This window comes from Manis pentadactyla, chromosome 11 (assembly GCF_030020395.1).
Source record: "Manis pentadactyla isolate mManPen7 chromosome 11, mManPen7.hap1, whole genome shotgun sequence".
Taxonomy (NCBI): Eukaryota; Metazoa; Chordata; class Mammalia; order Pholidota; family Manidae; genus Manis; species Manis pentadactyla.
The window spans coordinates 11,657,146-11,677,383 of NC_080029.1; the positions used below are offsets into that span (position 1 = coordinate 11,657,146).

Below are 20,238 nucleotides of genomic sequence, written 5' to 3' on the forward strand. Positions count from 1 at the left end.
GGTGGAGAAAGACAAGTACCAAATGATTTCACTCATACGTGGAGTATAAGAACAAAGAAAAAACTGAAGGAACAAAACAGCAGCAGACTCACAGAACCCAAGAATGGACTAACAGTTACCAAAGGGAAAGGGACTGGGGAGGAGGGGTGGGAAGGGAGGGAGAAGGGGGAAAAGGAGGCATTACGATTAGCACACATAACGTGGGGGGTGCAGGGGGAGGGCTGCACAACACAGAGAAGACAAGTAGTGATTCTAGAGCATCTTACTACACTGATGAACAGTGACTGTAATGGGGTACGTGGTGGGGACTTGATAATGGGGGGAGTCTAATAAACATAATGTTGTTCATATAATTGTACATTAATTATACCAAAATAAAACAAAAAACAAAAAAACAAAAAAAAACAGGGCCCTAGCACCTGCTTCCTAGGGCTGTGTTGAAGACAAGAGGGACAACTTCTACAAAAGCCCACTCAGTGCCTGACACACAGTGAGTGTGGCGCAGCGCTTGGCACATGGTGAGTCTGGTATGGCGAGTCCCCAATAATTGGGCACTAAGGCTTTATAGGACTTCATGGGTAGGGCCTACTTAATGGGGAACTTGGTCTCACCTGGGGGCTGCCCAGGGCAGCCTTAGACTGGGAACAGTGAGTACATTAAAGGAACATCCTCACAGGGGAAGTTCCCTAAAAGTTTCCACTGTGGAAACCAAGGCCAAGATGAGCAATAGCACAACAAAGCGTGTGTAACAGGACCAGGGCTGGTGGCGAGAGCAGGGCAAACTATTCATTGGTCCTTGACAGATAAGGGGAGATGGACACAAAGAGCCACAGAGGACACCGTACATTTTTACTGAACTTTCCAGAAAGTCTCACCTCTGACTGCTTCCTTAGTTTGGGCAGAAAGGAGAAGTGGGTGGGACAGGCATAATAATGTGGCTTCCCAAGAGTCCAGCTGGGACACTGAACAACATGCATTCTCCTCGGCTATGCTGAGGCTTTATCATCCAGGTCCAGGAGATCAGGGGTCAGGCAAACAAGAATAGCACCTTCTCTCCATGTGGGGCTTTATCCTTCCAAGGCCTTTTGTATCCATCTCTTAGGTGAGGTCAGGGGTCCCTTCTCCCAGGAGGCCCAGAGACATTTAGTGACTTGCTTAAGGTCACACAGCAAGTAACTGGTGGAGCCAGATTAGAACCCAGTAAATGGACACCACCCATGGCTCTGCTCAAGCTCTCACCGGCCCTAAGGCTGCTCACCCTTCCTAGAGATGATGCCGCCAGAGCAAAGCAAATCTGGGAGGTGCTCTAGAGGTAACAATCCACTTTCTTTTTGGGAAAAATTCCCAAAGCTGAGTCCTCAGGAACATCTCCTTGGAAGCCCTGAGTATGGGGTAACCCTCCCAGAGCAGCTGGGCCTCCACAAAGGGATGGTGTGAGAACTGCACAGGGACCCCTGAGAACCGCAAAGCACTTGCAAAAGCATGCAGCCTTCTTTGTTCCACCCTTAACCCCATCCAGTCAGCTACCCAAGGGATCCCTTTAAGAGCAGAATCCAGTTCTGATCATGACCCTCACCAGTTGCTGGTTACATATAGACATGAATGAAGAATGAATGCAGCACCGCTCTTGCATCTGCCAGGTTTGGGGTACGCTCACCTATGCTTTCTTGCCTGTTTCTCCTAACAACTTCCCCAGAGGTGCTTGCTTTAGTTCAGAGCTGGGTAAGTGGGAGACCTGAATACAAACCTGGTTTTCTAACCCTAAGACCCATGTTAAAAGGGTAGGTGGGCAGCCAGGGAAGGGGGAGAGGTAATTAACTTTATGAGCACCTACTGTATGTAGTTCCAGTCTTCGTCACTACAATGACGAGTCCATTTCACAGTTGAGAAAACCCAGGCTCGGTGAGGCAGAGGGTTGAACAGCATTGACAAAACCTCACAGCTGACGAAAGTAAAGTGGTGGGATTTGAATCCAGGTCCATCAGGTCCCAAAGCCCACCCTCTCAGTTCTTCCCAACCAGGCCATCTCTCTGCTGAAGTGTGAAGTGTCATTAACCAGCTGATCAATGACCTGGTGTTGGCTGGACACTTGCTACATGCTCTGCCCTACGCCAGCCTATGGGGACCAGAGATGTTGTATCAGACTCAAACTCTACCCTCAGAAGCTTGGCCAGCAGGAAGAAAGGAGATATGAAAATATGAAACCAACACGGGAGACGGGAGAGCAGCAGACATAGGCACACAGGTGAGGTGGATGCCGTGAGTGCCAGTGAGGGCAGAGAAAGGAACAGGGTGCTTCCAGACGGCGATGACCTGGGGAGATTGCTGTGAACAGGCAAGAGACTCATCAGGAAACTTCACTGACCACCTGAGCCACCTTGCTGGGAAGTCAGAGGGCCTGAGTGGGCAGCTGGCATGGGGAGGAGGTTGATAGTCCGTATGAGCCTTAGACAGAACAGATGCCTCCCCGATTTCAGGACAGCCAGGATGAACTAACTTCCACTCTTTGGTGGCCAATGCCTGATATTCTGCCACTGAAACATCAGTCCTAGAATTTTTATTCCTATTGAGATGCAAACCCTCATCATCAGGAGCACTACTTTATGGTGGTGTTAGTCTTTCACATGTTAGTATAAATCTGTTTATTGGCTGGAGAATATCCAGAGAGCAGGTTTTCATGCAGGGTGGTAGAGGGAGGCAGAAATAGCTGGAAAGGAAGGTGGGAGCCCCAGATGCAAATGTTGAGCTAAGATAATCCATAGGAAGCCCAGGAGGCTCTGGAGCCTGGACTCTGACCCCTGACACTTTTGTAATCACCCCAAAAAGAGAGGGGACTATCAGAGCCCATGGCTCCGAAATAGTTGAGTTGGACTGTTTACTCATAGACAGATTTCCTGAAGCTACAAAGCCCCTGAAGGTGGCAGTCACTGTACACACAGGCTGAGGCCACCCACTTGGGCCTGGTGCTGGCATGATACCCCTGCACCTGCAAACCCATTTCCCTCACCTTCTCTTGCTTCCGAGGCCCTGTGTTCTGGAACTTTCTCCCACCTCTGTCAAAACCTCCTGTGTCAGCCTTCCTCAGGGCAAAACAACCCCTGGCAATCCCTATGCTCACATCTCCCATAACTGCTGCACCCTGCCTTCTCCCAAGGCCTCACCCACTGTCAGGGCTTCCCAGGCTCAGGCCCTGCCCCTTCTCTGGGCCTTACACTTCCTAGTCCCAGTTCCCCTAGTTCGCCTGCAGCCTTAGAGTAAGGCCCTTCCCTTGGGCAGGTCTCAATCCCCTCCTATTCTTCCTCTGTGGGCCCCTGGCACGGCCAACTGTCTGCGCCATCACCCACACAGCCAAGATCTCTTCTAAAGTGCCTGTCTCATTAGGGCACTTTCTGTTCAAAATCTTTTCATGCCCTCCCAAGACACTACAAACTAAATCCCTAACACTTTGGGGTGGTTATTAAGGCCCTTGGTGACCTGACCAAATCCCACCTCTCCAGCCTTCCCATCACCTCACCCCCAGTGGGGCCCACCCTTTCCTGGTTATCTTCCAGCCTCTGAGCCTGAGGCAGGCTGTGCTGTCAGTGAAATAGGCTTTGTCCCCAGTTTCTCTTTCTCACAATGATTTCCCATCCTCCAAGGTTCAGGAAGGCCTGGGTTGACCTTCCTCAGTCAAAAGTAATCATTTACAAAGCCCACAAAGTCCACACTTACGTTCTAGCACTTATGAAAGCCTGGCCTGCATTTTTGGTTAAGTGAGTATCGGTCTCCCCCACTGATCCATGCCTTGCAGAGCCTGTCATAAGTGTCTTCCTTCAGAAGCCATTCAGCACATATTTAATTGGTTGCCATGTCTTTGAAATGTTTAATAACATAGAGAAAGCTCGTATTAAAATGTTTAAGTCTACAAAGGGAGACGAAAAGCTATATTCACCACTACGATTCAAATCTACTTAGGAAAAAACCCAGAAAGACATTTACCAAAGTTGTACAGTAAACTTCTTGGACTTTAATTATCTGGTGCTATATATTTTTTTCCTGTGCCAACCCCAATTTTGGAGGCTGAAAAACAGAAACAAACTGGGGTGAGTTTTTAGCCCAAGCCTCCCTGGGTAGTAACGAACGTGAGATATGAAGAAAAAAATCAACTTCTCAGAGTTCTCCAGGAGCAAGACATTGCAGGGGATGACAGCTGTGAAGTGAAGTTGTATGTGATTCAATCCCCACAGGTACTCACATCTGAGTGCTTATGCCGTGGGGACACTGGGATAGCTTTTCCCTATAGATGCCTCCATTTCCCCCAGGAGACAACACAGAGATGTCAGAGAGCTACCCCAGTTCTGACATCAGCGCTAGCGTGTTTTCCCCACACCACCAAGCAGTTCTCCAACACCAGCGGGGTGTCCCACAATTCAACTCAATCCTGACACTATTTACTGGAGATAGTGTCAGATCCTGCAGGTTAAGGGCTCAGTCCCACAAGATTGCCACCCTGCCACCTCCCAGCCCCCTGCCCTTCCGACAGCCATGGCAAGTCTGGCTGGTCACCTGTGCTTGTGACCCAACAGCTACAGATGGGACCTTCCAACGACCTCCTTCATGGGTTCAATTAATTTGCTAGAATGGCCCACAGAATTCAGAGAAACTTTTAACTTACTAAATTACTGGTTTATTATAAAAGGATATATCTCAGGGATGGCCAGCTGAAAGAGATGCACGGGCAAGGTACATGGGAAGGGATATTGGGCTCCCACGCTCTCTGAGCGCACAGATGGTTCCCCTGGCAACCAGCTCCCATCCTTAGGTGCTTTGCAAAAGTCACCTCATTAGCATAAACTCAGATGTGGTTACAAGGGGCTTGTTGTGGCTATCAAGACGCCTTTATTATTCCTGTTACTCAGGAAATTCCAAGGGTTTGGGAGCTCTGTGCCAGGAACTGGAGTGAAGGCCAAATATATATTTCTTACTATAAACCACAATATCACCGTGATGATGCTGCTAAATGCGTCCCACGTGCCAGGCAATTCTGTCCCAGGTTCCTACACAGCTTCTCTCCCCAGTCCACCAACAGCTGTGCTGCAGGTGTTATTTTGCAACTGAGAAAACTGAAGCACAGAGAAGTTAAATAACTTGCTTGTTACAAGGTGAGAGAGGCAGAATGAAATCCTAGAACTGCCAGAGGCAGAATGAAATCCTAGAACTGCTTGCCTTTCCAAAGCTCATGATGTCAAAAGAGGTTTGCACTGACGAGTGCAACTCACATGACGCAATACTGCCTGCTGATAACACGTCAAGGGTTTGCCTTCTCCATGCCAACCCCGACTTTAATAATAATCATTCCTTACCTTTTATGGGCTTAATACATTTTGGTCCAAATACAGAGAAAACTCATTGTAGGATAATGGGTCAGCTGGTGAAAGGGCCAAACCCAAGAGTACCAACGCAAATCGCCCGTGTGGACCCGGAAGGCCTTCCGGGTGACACTCTGCCCCCCCATCATACAGATCTCTACTGCCCAGGAGGACTCCTCTAGAATGTCTTCCGTCCTTGGTTCAAAAGTGCCCCCCCAGTCCAGTAGTGATAACCTTCACGCCAATCAGCCAACATCTACCACATTTGCCCATGTGGTGGGCTCTGTTCCCAAGTACAAGTGTATCTATCGGTTTCAACTATTTGGACTAAAACCACAGGCCTGTGAGTGGGAGACTTGCTCAGGGCAAGAAGAAATCCTAACTGAGCCTGACCGGCCAGCCTTTCTGTCAGTCCAGGCAGGAGGTCACAGGCAGAGAGTGAGCCGGGGCTGCCCCGGAAACGTGGAGCGAGTGGCTCAGACTGAGTGCCCGGCAGTCACTTCCTGTAGGGCCAAACCACACCGTCCACCACTGCCTCATGATTCCTCCTTTAGAGACAGGGCCAACTCATTTTCTTATTTCGAGCAGCCAGTGGAGAAGTGCCATCACATGGATGTGTCATTGTCACTATCTTCAAGGGTGCAGATTGATGAAAAAGGAGCTAGTGTCTTAATGAAAACCAGCCAGGGGGTTAATTTCAGGCATGAAGGGGCAGGGCTGCAGCCTGGAAGCTGGCTTAGCCTCCATCCATCCTGTGTCCTGCTCCTTCGGCCCATATATCCCTTGCCTCAATGTCTCCTCTGCTCGTTCTCTGCCCCCACTTCCCCGCCACATACACGTCCAGCCTCTGAGAGCCCCTGATGAAGCTAAGTGGTGACACAGACACTGCAAAGCCTTCTCATCATTATCTTATCTCACTGGTGCAGCACAGATGAGGATGGGGGATGTAGGAGATGGTAATACTTGCTCAAAATAGTCACCACCCTTCACACGCCACCAGGAGACTAATCCCTATCCTATCAGAGTCTGGCCTGGCCATCAACCTGGTGTGGCCAGTGAGATATGAGGGGAAGTGACACCTGCCACCTCTGAGTAAACCCTTTCAGAGCCACTCTAGAATTCTCCTGTCTCTCTCCTTCCCCTCTGCCCTGAGATGGGCGCTGCTCCTTCAGCCTGGATTGCAGGGTGAAAATGGTTTGTAAAGAGCCTCATACACTCATGTTACTGTGGGTACATGTGTACTGTGTGCGAGCCACTGAGGGTTAGGGGTGTTTGTGGTCCACAGCACATCTAGCCCGAGCTAACTGACTCAGGGTTTTGCAAAGAAACTCTTAACGAGGAACTAGAGGAAACCCAAGCACACAGAAGCATAGAAGTGGTCAAAGGGAGTCTTTCTCATTCAAAGCAAACAGTATGGGGCCACAGCTGAGGCTGACCACCCACTCTCGGGGGACCCCCTCGTCTCTTCCCTTTGCCTCAGCTCTGCATGGGGAACTCCAACAAAAGGCCCTCGTTCCAGGCCCTGGGCCTTTCCCTTGCCCACTTCCTCCTAAGGCCGCCTTCCACTGCAGCCACCATGGCCTGGGGTGAACTCAGAGGCTGGTGACTCTCTCCTCCCACAAGGGACTACAAAGCAGGCCCACACATGCTCAGCTGGAATTTACCCATGTGTAGGCAAACCCACTCCTCCTTTTGGCTTCATCTTGCAGGAGGATTAGTAATAGCAATAACAACAACAGACATGATTATAACCTTCCACTGTGCTCTGGGTACTGCCTAAGCATGAGACACATGACACTCACCCCTTCCAGCACCCTATGAGGGAGGCGCCATTATCATCCCCACCGTAGAGGCCTGGAGAGGTTAAGGAAGGTGTCCAAGGTCACACAAGTGAGAAAAGGCAGAGCTGCGACTTGAGTGCAGGCTGTGTGGCTTCCGCAGTCCGGGCTGGGTCACCATGGAAAGCAGGCAAGTAGGAACAGGGAGAGCACAAAGGCTGGCGCAGAGAGTCAACGTGGCAGCGAAAGACATTACCTGCAACTTTCTTGACATCTGGGTCCTCCTGGAGGCAGACCGCAGGGGTCTGAGGGTTAGGGAACAGTAGAGTAATGTAAAGAAAGAGCAAACAAAACATACAAACTGAGAGGCATCTGTGTAGTCACAGTGAATGGACACGAATCATGATTGGGAGAGTGACATTACATGAAGGAGTTTGGTTTGGGTTTTGATGGTCTTTTCAGCAAAGTTGAGCATTGAATTAAAAAAATTTTTAATTCTATCATATGGCTCTGGATGGAAGACACAAACCCAGGGAAGGGAGTTACCACCATCCCCAAGTACCTGGGTTTGTTCCCTGGGCACCCTGATTGGAAACAAAACATGCATCCTGGTTCCATTGGGTAGGCCTTAAGCATGCTTTCTGACCAAGTTCCAAAAGGCTGGGGCAGCCCGGGAGTGCAACTGGGTTGAAAAGACCTAGAGTGATTACCCTGGAGTCTGGGAGGGAGGGAAAAAGAATAGGGCCAAAGGAGAAAGGAACTTTCAGACATTCTGTCAGTGTAGCCTGATTCTTCTCCTCCAGGAAGCCTTCCTGATCAGCCTACCCTTGAATAAATGCTCCCTTCTTCACTTCTGAGCACGTGTCTCTAGACAGGCAAGTCCTTGAAGCCTACGGACTCTCAATAAGCAGCAGGACTACACAAGTCCATAAGCAGATAGGCTGATGACTGTCTCCCTGCCAAAAGCACACCCAAGGCCTGTGCAGCCCAGAGGCCCTTGCTGAGAATGTCCATGAAAGGGCCCAGGTTCTTGGAGAGCAGCATGCACCCCACACCACTTCACCCTTTCTGCAGTCATTAGAGAGCACTATATATTCGGTCTGGGAAAGCTATGACTCTTCTGCCTCTTTGAGATCCTGCATTTCCTTCCCTGGATGCTGCAGGAGAGGGCCATTATGTAAATTAATAGCCCCACATGCTCTATCCCCTTAAAGATTCCTAGCAGTTCAGCAAGATCCAAGATCCTCTGTTTCTGCCGGGCCATGTGTCTGGACCACATTTCCCAATCTCCTTTGTGGTTAGGTATAGTCATATGACAGAGTTTTAGCCAATGGAATGTAAGCACAAGTGACAGACCCATTTCTAGGCCCCATAAGACCTGCCCACAAGCCTCCTCCAGGCCCCTTCCAGCCTATGAGTGTGGACCTGGAAGGTGTGAACAGGAACCTTGCACATGAGCAGGAAACTAGCCTCTTCTGGGTTTAACCCATTGTGTTTTGTTACTGTGACTGCACCGACTGGGAAATCTTCACGCTTCCATGTTCTTCATGGTGTGACTCTCCATCTGATGGTCACCCTACATTGTTACTTGTTGGTTTTCTCCTCCCTCCACCTGAATGTAAGCTCTGAGGGGCAGGGACCGTGTTTGGTCCTGCTGTGTACCAGCAGTCGAAGAGCTCTGACACAGAGCTGACACTCAATGACTATCTCTTGAATACACACATGAGTGAACTATATTGTATCCACTCTGCATGAATCCCGGGCTCCATGGAAAGGCCCCCCTAACAGCAAGAAAAGGAATTGCTTCTGCTTTCACTTTCTTGCCCACCTCTAGAGCTAGAAAATTAACCTTCATTTGAACTAATACACTCACTCTTTGGGACCCAGCCTCTGTTCCCCCTCTTTGACACCCTCCTGGAATCCTTCCTGCCATGGTCTGCATCCCTCAGTGCCCCTCAGCCAGTGATCCCTTTGCAGTCGCAGCTGTTTCAATGCACAGCAAGTGTTGATGTCTGGGTGTCTCCCAGCCTCCAAATAGCCTGGGAGGCCCCTGAGGCCAGAACTTACTCATCTTTGCTCTACAGGTGTTTCTTGAGACAGGAGCACTCCAGAATATTTAATACATATTTTAAAATACTTATTGTATATATAATATAAACATATATAATATAGCATGAAATGTTCAATATATTTATGTTATATATTTATAATATTTATGAAATGCTTAGTATTTTATTATCTTCTTTAACTGTTGGCCTCTGCTGTTAATCAAGGCTAAAAGCTTCCCAAAAAACCCCCTCAATCCATTTAGAAGAGGATCTAAGTTGTTGCTTGGAATTTCTATAGGTTCTTCAAACAGGCTTTTTGGATCTTAATACCTGGCATTGCCCATGCAAGGTGGGGAAGCCCAGACCCTTTTACTGCATATCAGTACAAACCTCCCCTTGATCAGGGTCCCCCAAATATTTTCCCACCGAAGCCCAAGTCTGCTCCTGGTAGCCCTGTGCACACAGGACTTTTGTCTTTCAAAGTTCTTTCCCATTTGACCCTCCCAAGGCCCTGGGTTACAGCAGGACAGTGACTGTTTGTGTCCATTTGACAGATGAGAGAACCGAGGCTCAGAGAGGTCAAGTGACTTCCTCTCCTTTTCTTCCCTTTCTCTAGCCTGAGCTAACAAGAGGAAACGTCACGGCAGCCACGAGGAAGCAAAGCCAACAAGCTGTGACATGGGTGAGCGGAAACTCTCATTGACCGTGAGAGATAAACTGAGTTCAAAACAAACCTTGCTACACAACTTGAGTGGCCTGAAAGCTTTCTCTCTTCTAATTTTAAACCCCCAGGCTGATAGGAGTGTCTGTGGTTACTGGGTGTGGCATCTGTTGCTGATGCTGTGTGTGGTCGGAGGCCTGATCGGGAAGATGGGTACTTACTCGATTTTTCTTCTTTAATGGTGTATTCGAGCACCGCTTTTGAGCTCTTGTTCAGGGAAGGGAAGTGGACACAGAGCACCAGGCGCTTCAGGCTGCTATCCCGGCAGACCAGGAATGCCTGCAGTGGAAGAAGGGGGCAAGCTCCGTGAGTCAAAGGTTTGGGTGGAGGTTAGAAGGACAGCAGTAATGGAATTCATCTGGAATGTTCCAGAAACAAGGAGGCAGTATGGGGCAATCAAGCATCCCTCGGGAGAACTGGGGGTTCTGTCCCAAAAGCCATTGTGTCACCTGGTCCTTGTCCTCTGGCTCCTGAATCTCAATTTCTCATTTGCCCATGGAGAGGGTCCAACCGAATCAGTGTTTGCAGATGCAGAGATCAGCAGGGGGTGTTTAAAATACAGATTCCTGGGCTCCACCCTGAGGCACTGTGTGAGCAGGGCCCATAGTCAGCCTGTTTGGACATAGGTGGGGGTCCAGGGTCCAAACTTAGAATGGGGAGGGGGAGTTGAGCTGAATGCCACCTCACACTCCAGCACTTAAGCTGTGGTGGAGGCTGTTGGAAATAATCATATATATTAGTCAATCCATACTTTTTCCCCCCATGGAAATAAAAAATAGCTAATAATTATAGCTAAAAATAGCCTTCTCTGTGACAGGAGCTGTTAGGAATACTTTGCATATATTCACTGGCTCCATCCTCTGGACGGCCCCGTGATGTGAGTTTTGTTGTTATCCCCACTTCACAGATGAAGAAACTGAGGTCCTCTGTGAACTTAGCAGGCCCCCTTCCTCAGGCTAGTGTAATGACTGAGTAAACACCGTACAGGCTTGGCTCACAGGACACACTCTGGAAGCTTATCTTGGTCAGGGCCTCAAAGCTGTCAGGGGTGGAGCTGGGATTTGGCCCCAGACAGTGAGTCCTTGTCGAGACTTCCATGCTGCACAACCTCTCCCTGTACCACACGTCCTGTGGGGCACATCTTGTGTCCCCGAACCACATGTCATTTCTTGTCCTGTGCATTTACTCTAGTCTGAGGAAACAGTGCCTTTGGGCCCCCAGGATGTTTCTGTGCTCTAGTAACCAAGCATTACCCTGCGTTCTCCACTGTCACACCCATAGCAGGTCTGGGACAGCGCTCTTCTCATGACCTTCATGGGGAGGGGGTCCCTGCTTCCTTTCCCAAACTCTGTGGCTTTAAAACATCCTTTGTAGTCTCTGCTGACCCTACCCAAGTCCATCCCTCCTCCTAGGTGATGAGAGATGCTTCTGGAATCACCCTGCCTCCTGGGGCATGGCTTCCCCTGGGAAGGGGGAGAGTTCCCTTTCCTGAGAAAGGACTTGGTCACCATGTTCCCACACCCCTCCACCCTCGTCCCTGCCCCGGGGTCTGAGCCTCTCCCATCCAGGTCCCAAGCACCCAGGCCAGACCTTGGAAGGCCAGGAGTCCAGCCAAAGCTGCTGACGGTTGAGGAGCAGGGCCACTGGGACATCCCCGTGACCCTACACCTCACTCTTTTATTTGGGTGCTTTTGAGTTGCATCCTTTATAACAAAATGGGCATCACAGGAATAGTGCTGTCAAGGGAGTTCTCTGAGCCCTTGTGAATCATCAAACCCGAAGGGGGTCATGTTTGTAGCCAAGTCAGAAGTGTGGGTCCCCCTGGGTCCCACCTGTGTCTGGCATTGGAAGTAAGGGCAGTTCTTGTTGGGGACCTTGCCCTTTACCTTGTGGGATCTGCACTCACTCCGGGTGGCTGGTGTCAGAACGAAATGGAACTGTAGTCACCCAGCTGGTGTCAGGGGATTGCTGTCAGAGTGAGTGGGTGTGCGTGTAAGTGTGTGAGTGTGTGATGAATGTGTGTGTGTGTGTGTGTGTGCACGTGTGTGTGAGCACGGGACGAGCTCCTGCGGGAGCTCCTGGGAACAGGGCATGTGGTGCTGTTAGGAAGGCTGACCGGGCAAACTTGGACCCTCGACCCTGAGCCAGGGTAGAAGCTGAGGTGACGCCCTGAACTGAAAGCAAACTAGGGGTTTCTGCCTTTCTAGGGCAGGCACTCCCTGCACACATGCGGTGCGTGTCAGCATGGGGGGACACCCATGTCTAGGTCGTCCCTTCAGAGGCACCTGCACATGGATAGCCACGCCTCTCCATCCTTGAGTGTCAGGAATGGCACAGGAAGGCAGTGTTTTTTCAAATTGTAGGTCGTGATCCAGCAGTGCAAATGCCACCAACCATTTTTATTTTCTCAGGACAAAATATGAGAATAAAATAGAAGATAATAAGGGTGCTTACAATAGGGGTGGACTTTCTATCAGAGAGAGAGGGCAAGAGAGAGACAGTGACCTAAGGCAGGCTGGGGCCACAGTACATGTATTTCTTACTCTACTGATAATCACCTTCTTCCTTAAGTATTTTGACCCCTCATTGGTCTCTCCTTTGGGCAAAGGCAATGACAGTCATGGCTGTCAGCCTCAGCTGGGGCCTCCCTCGACGGCACCTTGGGATCTGATTGGCTCTTTCACACCCGGCATGTAACAATTTCTAGATTCCTTCACTTTGCTGAGACACCAGTCCTGTTCTCTGACCTCATGTTCCACTGAGAGAAAGAAATATAGAGAGAAAGCTCATGCATCCCTTGGACATGAACTCCTCCAGCCAGGGGGAGAGTCACAGTCTGTATTTCTCTGGGGCAGACAGAGGGCCCTACAGCCATTTATGAGCTCTGTGGCCCAGAGTCATTTGTGGCTTCTCTGAGCCTTAGTGTTCTGATCTGTTAGTGGGCATAATAACACCCACGACCACCCAGTAGGAACAAGAAACAAAACCAAAGCCTGCTGCTGTGCGTTGGAAGCAGTAACTGAGAAGCATCTCAGTTGTGCAGGAAAGCTTATCAATGGGATAAACACGTTCCCACGGATGCTCACTGAGGATTAATTCTCCACTTGCCCCCACTTCCTTTGGCTGGTTTTGTTCCTCCGTCTCAGTCTCAGGCTCCACCTAGAACTAGGGATCAGTCTACCGCATGGTTTACCGTGAAAAAGAAACAGAAGGGATTTCATTGAGTGGGTCAGCGCACAGTAAGGAGCTGGAGCTGAAGCAGCAGCTGATGTCTGCGCTCTGTGCCCGCCTCGCGCAGCTCTCACAGCAGCCCTGTGAGGTAGCAGACTGCCTTGACTGTGTCTCAGGACACAGAGGTTGGGTGAACCCAAGGCCACGCGGAGGGGAAGCACAGCAGAACGCAGGCCCAGACGTCACCAAGAGCACCTCCTTATCTCTTGCCCTCACATCTGTGTTACCTGCTCCTGGGGGCAGGGGTGTGATGGGGGGGGGGAAATTCCCTGGGACTGGACTCTGACAGGTCTCCAGCTCTGAAGGCCCAACACCCACCCTCCCAGCACTCCACAAAGCCTCCCAGAGCACTTCCTTCTGCCATGGCCAAAGCCTGAGGCTCTTATCTAAAAAAGCCAAGATAAGGCACTGGGAAGGGAGGAGGCTTGTGGAGGGAAGAGGGGAGAGGCTGTGAGCTGTGGGGATGGGGCAGGGAGGGAGGCTAGAGGAGTCCTCTGACCCTTTTACCCCATTGCTGGGCTGGAGGGGGTACTGACAGGTATACCTCCTGTGGGCTGAACCCAGTCAGGCATCTGCCTTGGCCACTGTCCTTTGGAATAGGATGGCCTGCATTCCCCTTTGGGGGAGGTTTAGCTGCTCAGCTAGTCACAGGGTCCCCTCTAGGAAGCACTCACAGACAGCACTCCAAAAAGCAGGGTCATTGTGCAGCACACAGCAGGAGTCATGCAGAGTAGAGTCCTGTAGAGCACTCTAGATTGAGAGCACCCTCCTATGCTTAAGCCTGGCAGGGTTCCACTGAAGTCCATGCCAGGAGGAAGACCATCCGTGTGAGCTGTGTCTTCCCCTCCACCCACCCTCAATGGGTGTCCACTGGTTGTACACTAAGGACACGTTACCCACCATCGGTGTTGCAGGAGAGTGCACGGGGGCAAAGGAATTAGATGGGCCACCTAAAGCTCTCTCTCCAACACCCTTGGGGTCCCATGTTCAAGCCTCCTTACTTCTCTTTCTACTCCCTGCAGCTAGCTTTTTAGAGATGTGTGAGCTTGAATTCTAGCTCTCCTACTCAGTAGCTGTGAGTCCATGGGTAAGTTACTTTTACTTCTCTGGGTTTCAATTTCCTTATCTGAGCATGAGGATATCTATCTTTCAGGGTTGCTGTGCATATTGCTGATCATGTATATAAAATGCCTGATGCAGAGTATGCACCTAAATAATAATAATAATAATAATAAATAATTTCCTGAGCACTAAACCATATGCCAAGATTTTTATATGCATAATCTCCTTTGATTTATAAATGATAATTATTAGTAAGATTATCATTATGTATCTTTTTTCAAACAGAGAGATAGGATAAAGGACTCAAAGACCATTCACTTATGTGATAGATTAAAAAATGGCCATTCTCTGCAGCTCTTCCCATCAAGAGGGAGAGTCTATTCCCCCACACGTGGAAGGGTGGCCCTGGGACTTGCTTTGACCTAGGGAATGCAGCAGACGTGCCACTGGTGTTCTAAGCCTAGGCCTTAAGAGACACGTCAGCTTCCATGCTCACCCTTTTAGACCGCAGCTGTCATGTGGACAAGCCTGAGCAAGCCTGCCACAGTCGTGTGGCCCAGCTGACGGCTGGCACCTGCCACCAGATAGGTGAGTGAGGCCCTCCCAGGCCAGCCAGCTCCAGTCAAACAGCCTGATGACTGCAGCATGATGGACCCCAGGAGACACCAGCAGAAGAACTGCTCAGCAGAGCACAGTCCAAAGTGATGACCCACAGGATTGTGAGCAAGTCAAGAGGTGACTGTTTTAAGCCACTGAATTTTGGAGTGGCTTCTTATGAGCAGGAGGTAATGATATAGCTGTGGGGTCTGCAGACATGGGGCCTCATCCCTTAGATAACCCCCTTCTCTGCTCCTTCTGTGAGGTGCTGCTGAGGGGCCCCTAGAGTTCAGTGGGGAAGTCTGAAAGCCAGTGACGTGCCCAGCTCTTCTCTCTACAGCAGAGGAAACCAAAGCCCACAGGTGCAAAAAGGCCACATCAGCTGTTAGAGGCAAAGCCAAGACAAGAATGGAAGGCGGTGACCTTTGGGCCAGGTTGGCAGCTACAGTACATGTCTTCCAGCCCAACCAGCCCACCAAGTGTCAACTGAGCGTGTGTTTTATGCCAGGGCATCAGACTAGAGGCTTTAGGTACCTTACAGCAACACCCCCCTTGGGGTTTGGAATATTTTACCCATGGTATGGATGAGAAAACAGTGTGGGCAGAGGACTGGCAGGAAGAGAGGGAAAGGAGAAGGTTCAGAGCACTGCGCCTTGGGGCCCTGCCGTAGAAGACTTCAGCTCCCAGGCTACGGAGCCGGACTGAGTTTAGGCCACTCCAAGCTGTGTGACTTCTCTGGGGCTGCTTCTTCCTCTGCCAGATGGGGTCACAATAGTTCCTGCCTGTGAGTCACTACAAGTTAGCTCCCTGAGAACCAGTCCCCTTCCTTTCCTTGCTAAGTGATCCCCGCTCTTACCTGGGAGCAATGTATCCTGCCTCAGGAGATGAATCACATTTGGTCAAGGCCAGGTATGGCTGTCCAGCTCCCCTCTGCTATTCATCCCCTTTACAGCCTCCCTCGCCCTTAAGGCACCTGAAAAACATCTGTTTCCTGACAAAAAGACTGAGCCTACGAGAAGGAAGCCTTTTGCCCATGACCTCCTGCCTTTGAATGGGCGAGATGGCTGTAGCTATAGCTGCCATTTTGTAACCATGAAGTGGTGACAAACCTGAGGATAAAAAGCCAGCACCTTGAAGATGGGGGAACAGAAAGAACCTGGGTCATGATGACATCACTGAGCTGCTAAACTAGTCCTGGTCCCCAACCTCCAGATTTCTCATCAGGTACACGATAGCAGCCTAACGGCTGACGCTACCACAGGCTGGGTTTGCTGTTTCTTGAAGCTGAAAGCCGGCCCAGTGCCTCAAAGGATCACTTGAAAGAACTGCACAGGTGAGTTCCGTGGAGTGCCCGCTGTATGACAAGTACTCTGTACGTAGCGCCTCCCTTCCCCAGTGCCTGTCTACCTGCCTTCGAGCCCCGAGGACAAGTGGCACGCGGCCCTTACTGGACAGAGGTAGCATTCCCAGCCTCACGTGTTCACGGATGGCTCTGAGGGTCAGAAAGGCAACATGGTGGGGCACCAGGCACCTGGGCAAGGAAAGACATCCTCAGTCGTCGCTCCAGACTTCAGGCCTCAGCACTGACAGGAAGGAGGAGCTCAAAGTGCGTAGTGAGGGAACATGGGGTAACAAGTCCAGGGGCCGGGCCTCCTCCGTCCTGCTGGAGGACGCTGGCCTGTGGGCTCCCCGGGGTTATTATGAACGGAGCAGTGAACATTCATGCCCACAGTGGGACCCTCCACCCACCACTGCTCTTCCCCCGTGGCCCAGACCACCGACAAACCTTGCTGTGCCCCAGCGTCCTCACTCAACCCCTCTTCTCTGCGGGAACGGGCCTCATCTGGTGCCTTGCTGAGTGACATTTGAGTCGGCCGCTCCCCTGCTCCTTCTCCTCCCGCACCTCCCGTCGGCTCCCCCACTGCACTGGATCAGGAGGTCTCAGAAAGCAGAGGAATCCTCTTCCCCCAGTTATACAAACCGATGGCGGCATGCCCACCCCGAGGGTCCCGAGGAGCTAGGGCTCCCCCATCCCCACTGCCCAGAACAACAATGGGGTGGTGGTCCGAGCACGGGGCTGGGAGGCAAGACGCATGGTGTCCCTCCTACGCGGGATTCTGGTTTGCTGTGCCTGTCGCTTCCCCTCTCTGAGCTGCCTGTTCCAGCCCAGTGAACGGAATGGGGCTGAGGAGGCCCAGGATGCCTTCCTTCTAGAAGATACTCTCAGCCTCGGGGCCCTGGGGTCTCTCCCAGATCCCAAGCGGCTGCACAGGGTGAGGGTCCCGGGTAAATCACTGCAGGCCAGGAGGTTGCAGCCGGCGTGGGAGCCCCTCCCTGCCCCTCCGCAGCTTGGGCTTTGGGAAGACCTACTGATTTCAGTAACAGCTGGGACAGAGGGAATTCGCTTAGGGAGGGAACTATGCAGCCACTGCACTCCTCCCCTCCTTCTCTCCAAATAAATACAAAAAACGCAAAGCTAAATACACCGTAAGTGGTTTTGTTTTTACTATCCATTTTTGGCCTGGACAATCCAGAGCTGTCTGCTTTTCCACTTTTGTTATTTTAGGACTATTTTCCAGTTGCTTGGGGAAAATTTCCAGTCATGCGCATTAGGCAGGAATAGAAGAGGCTGGTTTTTCCTAGAGGCCACAAGTTCAGGGGCTAGTGTACCTGTGCAGGGTGGTAGCCAGTGGCCAGAGGCCATTCTGGACAGGTGTGGCTCACCTTTCCCATTACTTACGATGGAGTTGTAACATGGCATGCAGTGAAGTTTCTCAATCCTGGCTGTACATCAGAATCACCTTGGGGCCTTTTCAAACATGCAGATGCCTGAGCCCCACTCCAAACCAAAGAAATCAGTGTTTCTGGGAACGAGGCTGAGACATTGGGTATTTTTCTTTTCAAGCCTTTGAAGACAGCCAGTTGGTGGGTTCGAATCACTCTCTAGCACTTAGTAGCCATATTACGCAGGGCAGGCTCCTCACCATCAGTACTGAATTTCCTCACTTATAAAATAGACAGCCTGCCCTCTGCTCTGTGGGCTGTTGGAAAGATGAGAGGTGGAGCTCAGCACAAAGCAGATCTGCAGTGATGGCTGAGTGCACTTTCCTCCCTGGCCCCAGCACCCTGAAGGGCAGGAGAGGAGCTTCACTGATGCCTCTGCCACACGAGCATTGAACAGAATTGGTATTCCTTGGCTCATACCTGGGCAAGGCACCTTGAACCACAACTCAGGTTACTGCAGCCCTTGAGTCAACTCCCTACTACAAAAAGCAATCTTACTAGAGGTTTCTTCAATTAAAAGCCACCTTTTGACCTAACCAATAACACTCCAGTAGCAATAAACACACACAACATCCAGATCTTGGTTCCTAATATCATTCTCTAATAAAAGGAACAAGGGCTTCTTAAAGAAATAGCTGATTCAGGACCGGGGCAAGAAATCTATAAGACAATCCTGGAGTATCCTGTAGTGTGAGAAGGTAAGGAGGTGCTCCAAAAAAAAAAACAGAACATAAACGCACAATCATGAAGATATGTCAGAGGCACATGGGAACCAACTGAGAGTTCCCAATGGCCAAAGCTGGAAAAATCTGAGCAAAAATAATTAGAGTAGTTTTGGATTATTATATTATAAACCAGAGCATAAACTAAATATTCCATGAGTCCATGTTGATACAAGTAACTGACTGAATAAATAAATGGGGCAGAGAGACAAATCTCTTGTGCAGAAGCATGGTGATAATCAATGGAGATACTCAGTCAAGGCGGTAGAGCATAACTCTGCACTTCCTGAGTGGGGGCCATGCACAATGACTTCTTTCTGGAGAGGACAGTATGGAAGGGGGAAAAGGAGTAATTCATAGTAGAGACACCTGACATGCATATCCTCAGCCAGTGATCAAGGTCAACATCAACCAACAGTGAGTGATAAGTCACATTAGGTAGTATGTCCTTTTGACACGATATGACGAGAAGGGCACTCCACTCTGTGGTCTCCCTCCCCAAACCCATAACCCCAGGCTGACCATCAGACAAAGCCCAACTGAGGGACAGTCTACAAAACACTTCACCTGTATTCCTCAAAACTGTGAAGGTCATCAAAGAGAAAAAGTCTGAGAAATTGTCCCAGGCAAGAGGGACCTAAGGAGATGTGATGCCAAATGCAGTGTGGGGCCGGGGCCAGGCTCCTGGGACAGAAAAAGGATGTTAGGTGAGAGCTAAGGGAATCTGAATCAAGTATGGGCTTTAGTTAGCACTCATGTGTCAGTACTGGTTCATTAATTGTGACAAATGCACCCCACTCATGTTAGATGTTGATAATAGGAGAAACTGGGTAAGAAGTATATGGGACTCTCTGTGCTATCTTTGTAACTTTTCTGTAAATCTGAAATTTCTAAAATAAAACTGAAAAACAAGCCAACCAACTCCCATTTGGGTGTACAGTGAATAAAAGTGGCTTTTGATTGTCTTGATTATCGACACACAAATAAAAAAACGGGCCAGAAAAGCAGGCTGCAGGACGGGGAGACGGAGTGGGGAGGTGTGGGACGTGCTCAAGGCCACACAGATACTTGGGGCAAAGGGTCCCGATCTCCAGTGACACAGTGAAGCACCTTCCTTATCGGGAGCTGTGGATCCAGGTGATCTTTGAAGACCCTTTGAGCTTTCACAGCCTGGGGACCACCCTTGATGTGTATCTTTAAAAACAACAAAGCCTGTTGCACTGGTTGAATTTCAGACAGCTCTGCGGGAGTGATACTGTGCATCAAAGGGCCTTCCCAGCACCCCTGAAGATCACAGCAGGCAAACTCTGCTCCTTCTAGCTGTGCCTTTGCCTCCTTATCTGCAGGTAGGGACACTAACAATACTTACTGTGTTGTAGTTGCTATGTGGCTAAACAAGAACATGCAAAGAATACCTCTGGATAAAAGTTGGCCAATCATTTTTTTAAATCAGAGCCTGAGATTGGGGCTTTACTTCTGCCTGAAGACACAGAAGCTCATGGGGAGCACTGGGGTGGCGGTGTATAAAGGCTGAGGGCAGAGATGGGAGCAGAAGATGCATCTGCTCCAATTCTGTTGTCCTTAGGGCCACCCCAGCCCCTACAGCCTCCCAGGGGGCACTGAGTGAACAGCAGAAGGAAGGGCTGGCTGGTGTCCCCTAGTGCTGACCTTTGACCCTGACAGTAGATGTGGTCTCACTCTTGGGATGGGATTGAAGGCTCTGACACTTTAGAGCCCAGCCTGAAGCTTTCTGTTTTCCATGTGCAGCCTCATGGATTACAGAGGAGTGGCCTGGGAACCTCCCCCTGCCTGGGGTCAAGGGGCCTCTGGGCCTCTTGCAGCCCCTGAGGCTGGGATTGAGGTGTAAAGCCTGGTTTTATGTGTGCTCATCTGGAAAACGAACAAAGACATGTGGCCTTTGCCTCTTGTTGCAGGTCCTGAACAACC

The 20,238-nt window shown here is 50.3% G+C and overlaps 1 protein-coding gene across 1 annotated transcript in view; it reads right to left on the reverse strand.

The window, feature by feature from the left end:
• The window catches only part of RIN3 (Ras and Rab interactor 3), a 118,077-nt gene that overhangs the window by 59,825 nt on the left and 38,014 nt on the right, over nucleotides 1–20,238 (reverse strand). Inside the window, exon 4 of the mRNA XM_057488195.1 lies at nucleotides 10,057–10,174. Within this exon, the coding sequence (XP_057344178.1) occupies nucleotides 10,057–10,174 (118 nt within the window). The remainder of the gene's footprint in view (nucleotides 1–10,056; nucleotides 10,175–20,238) is intronic.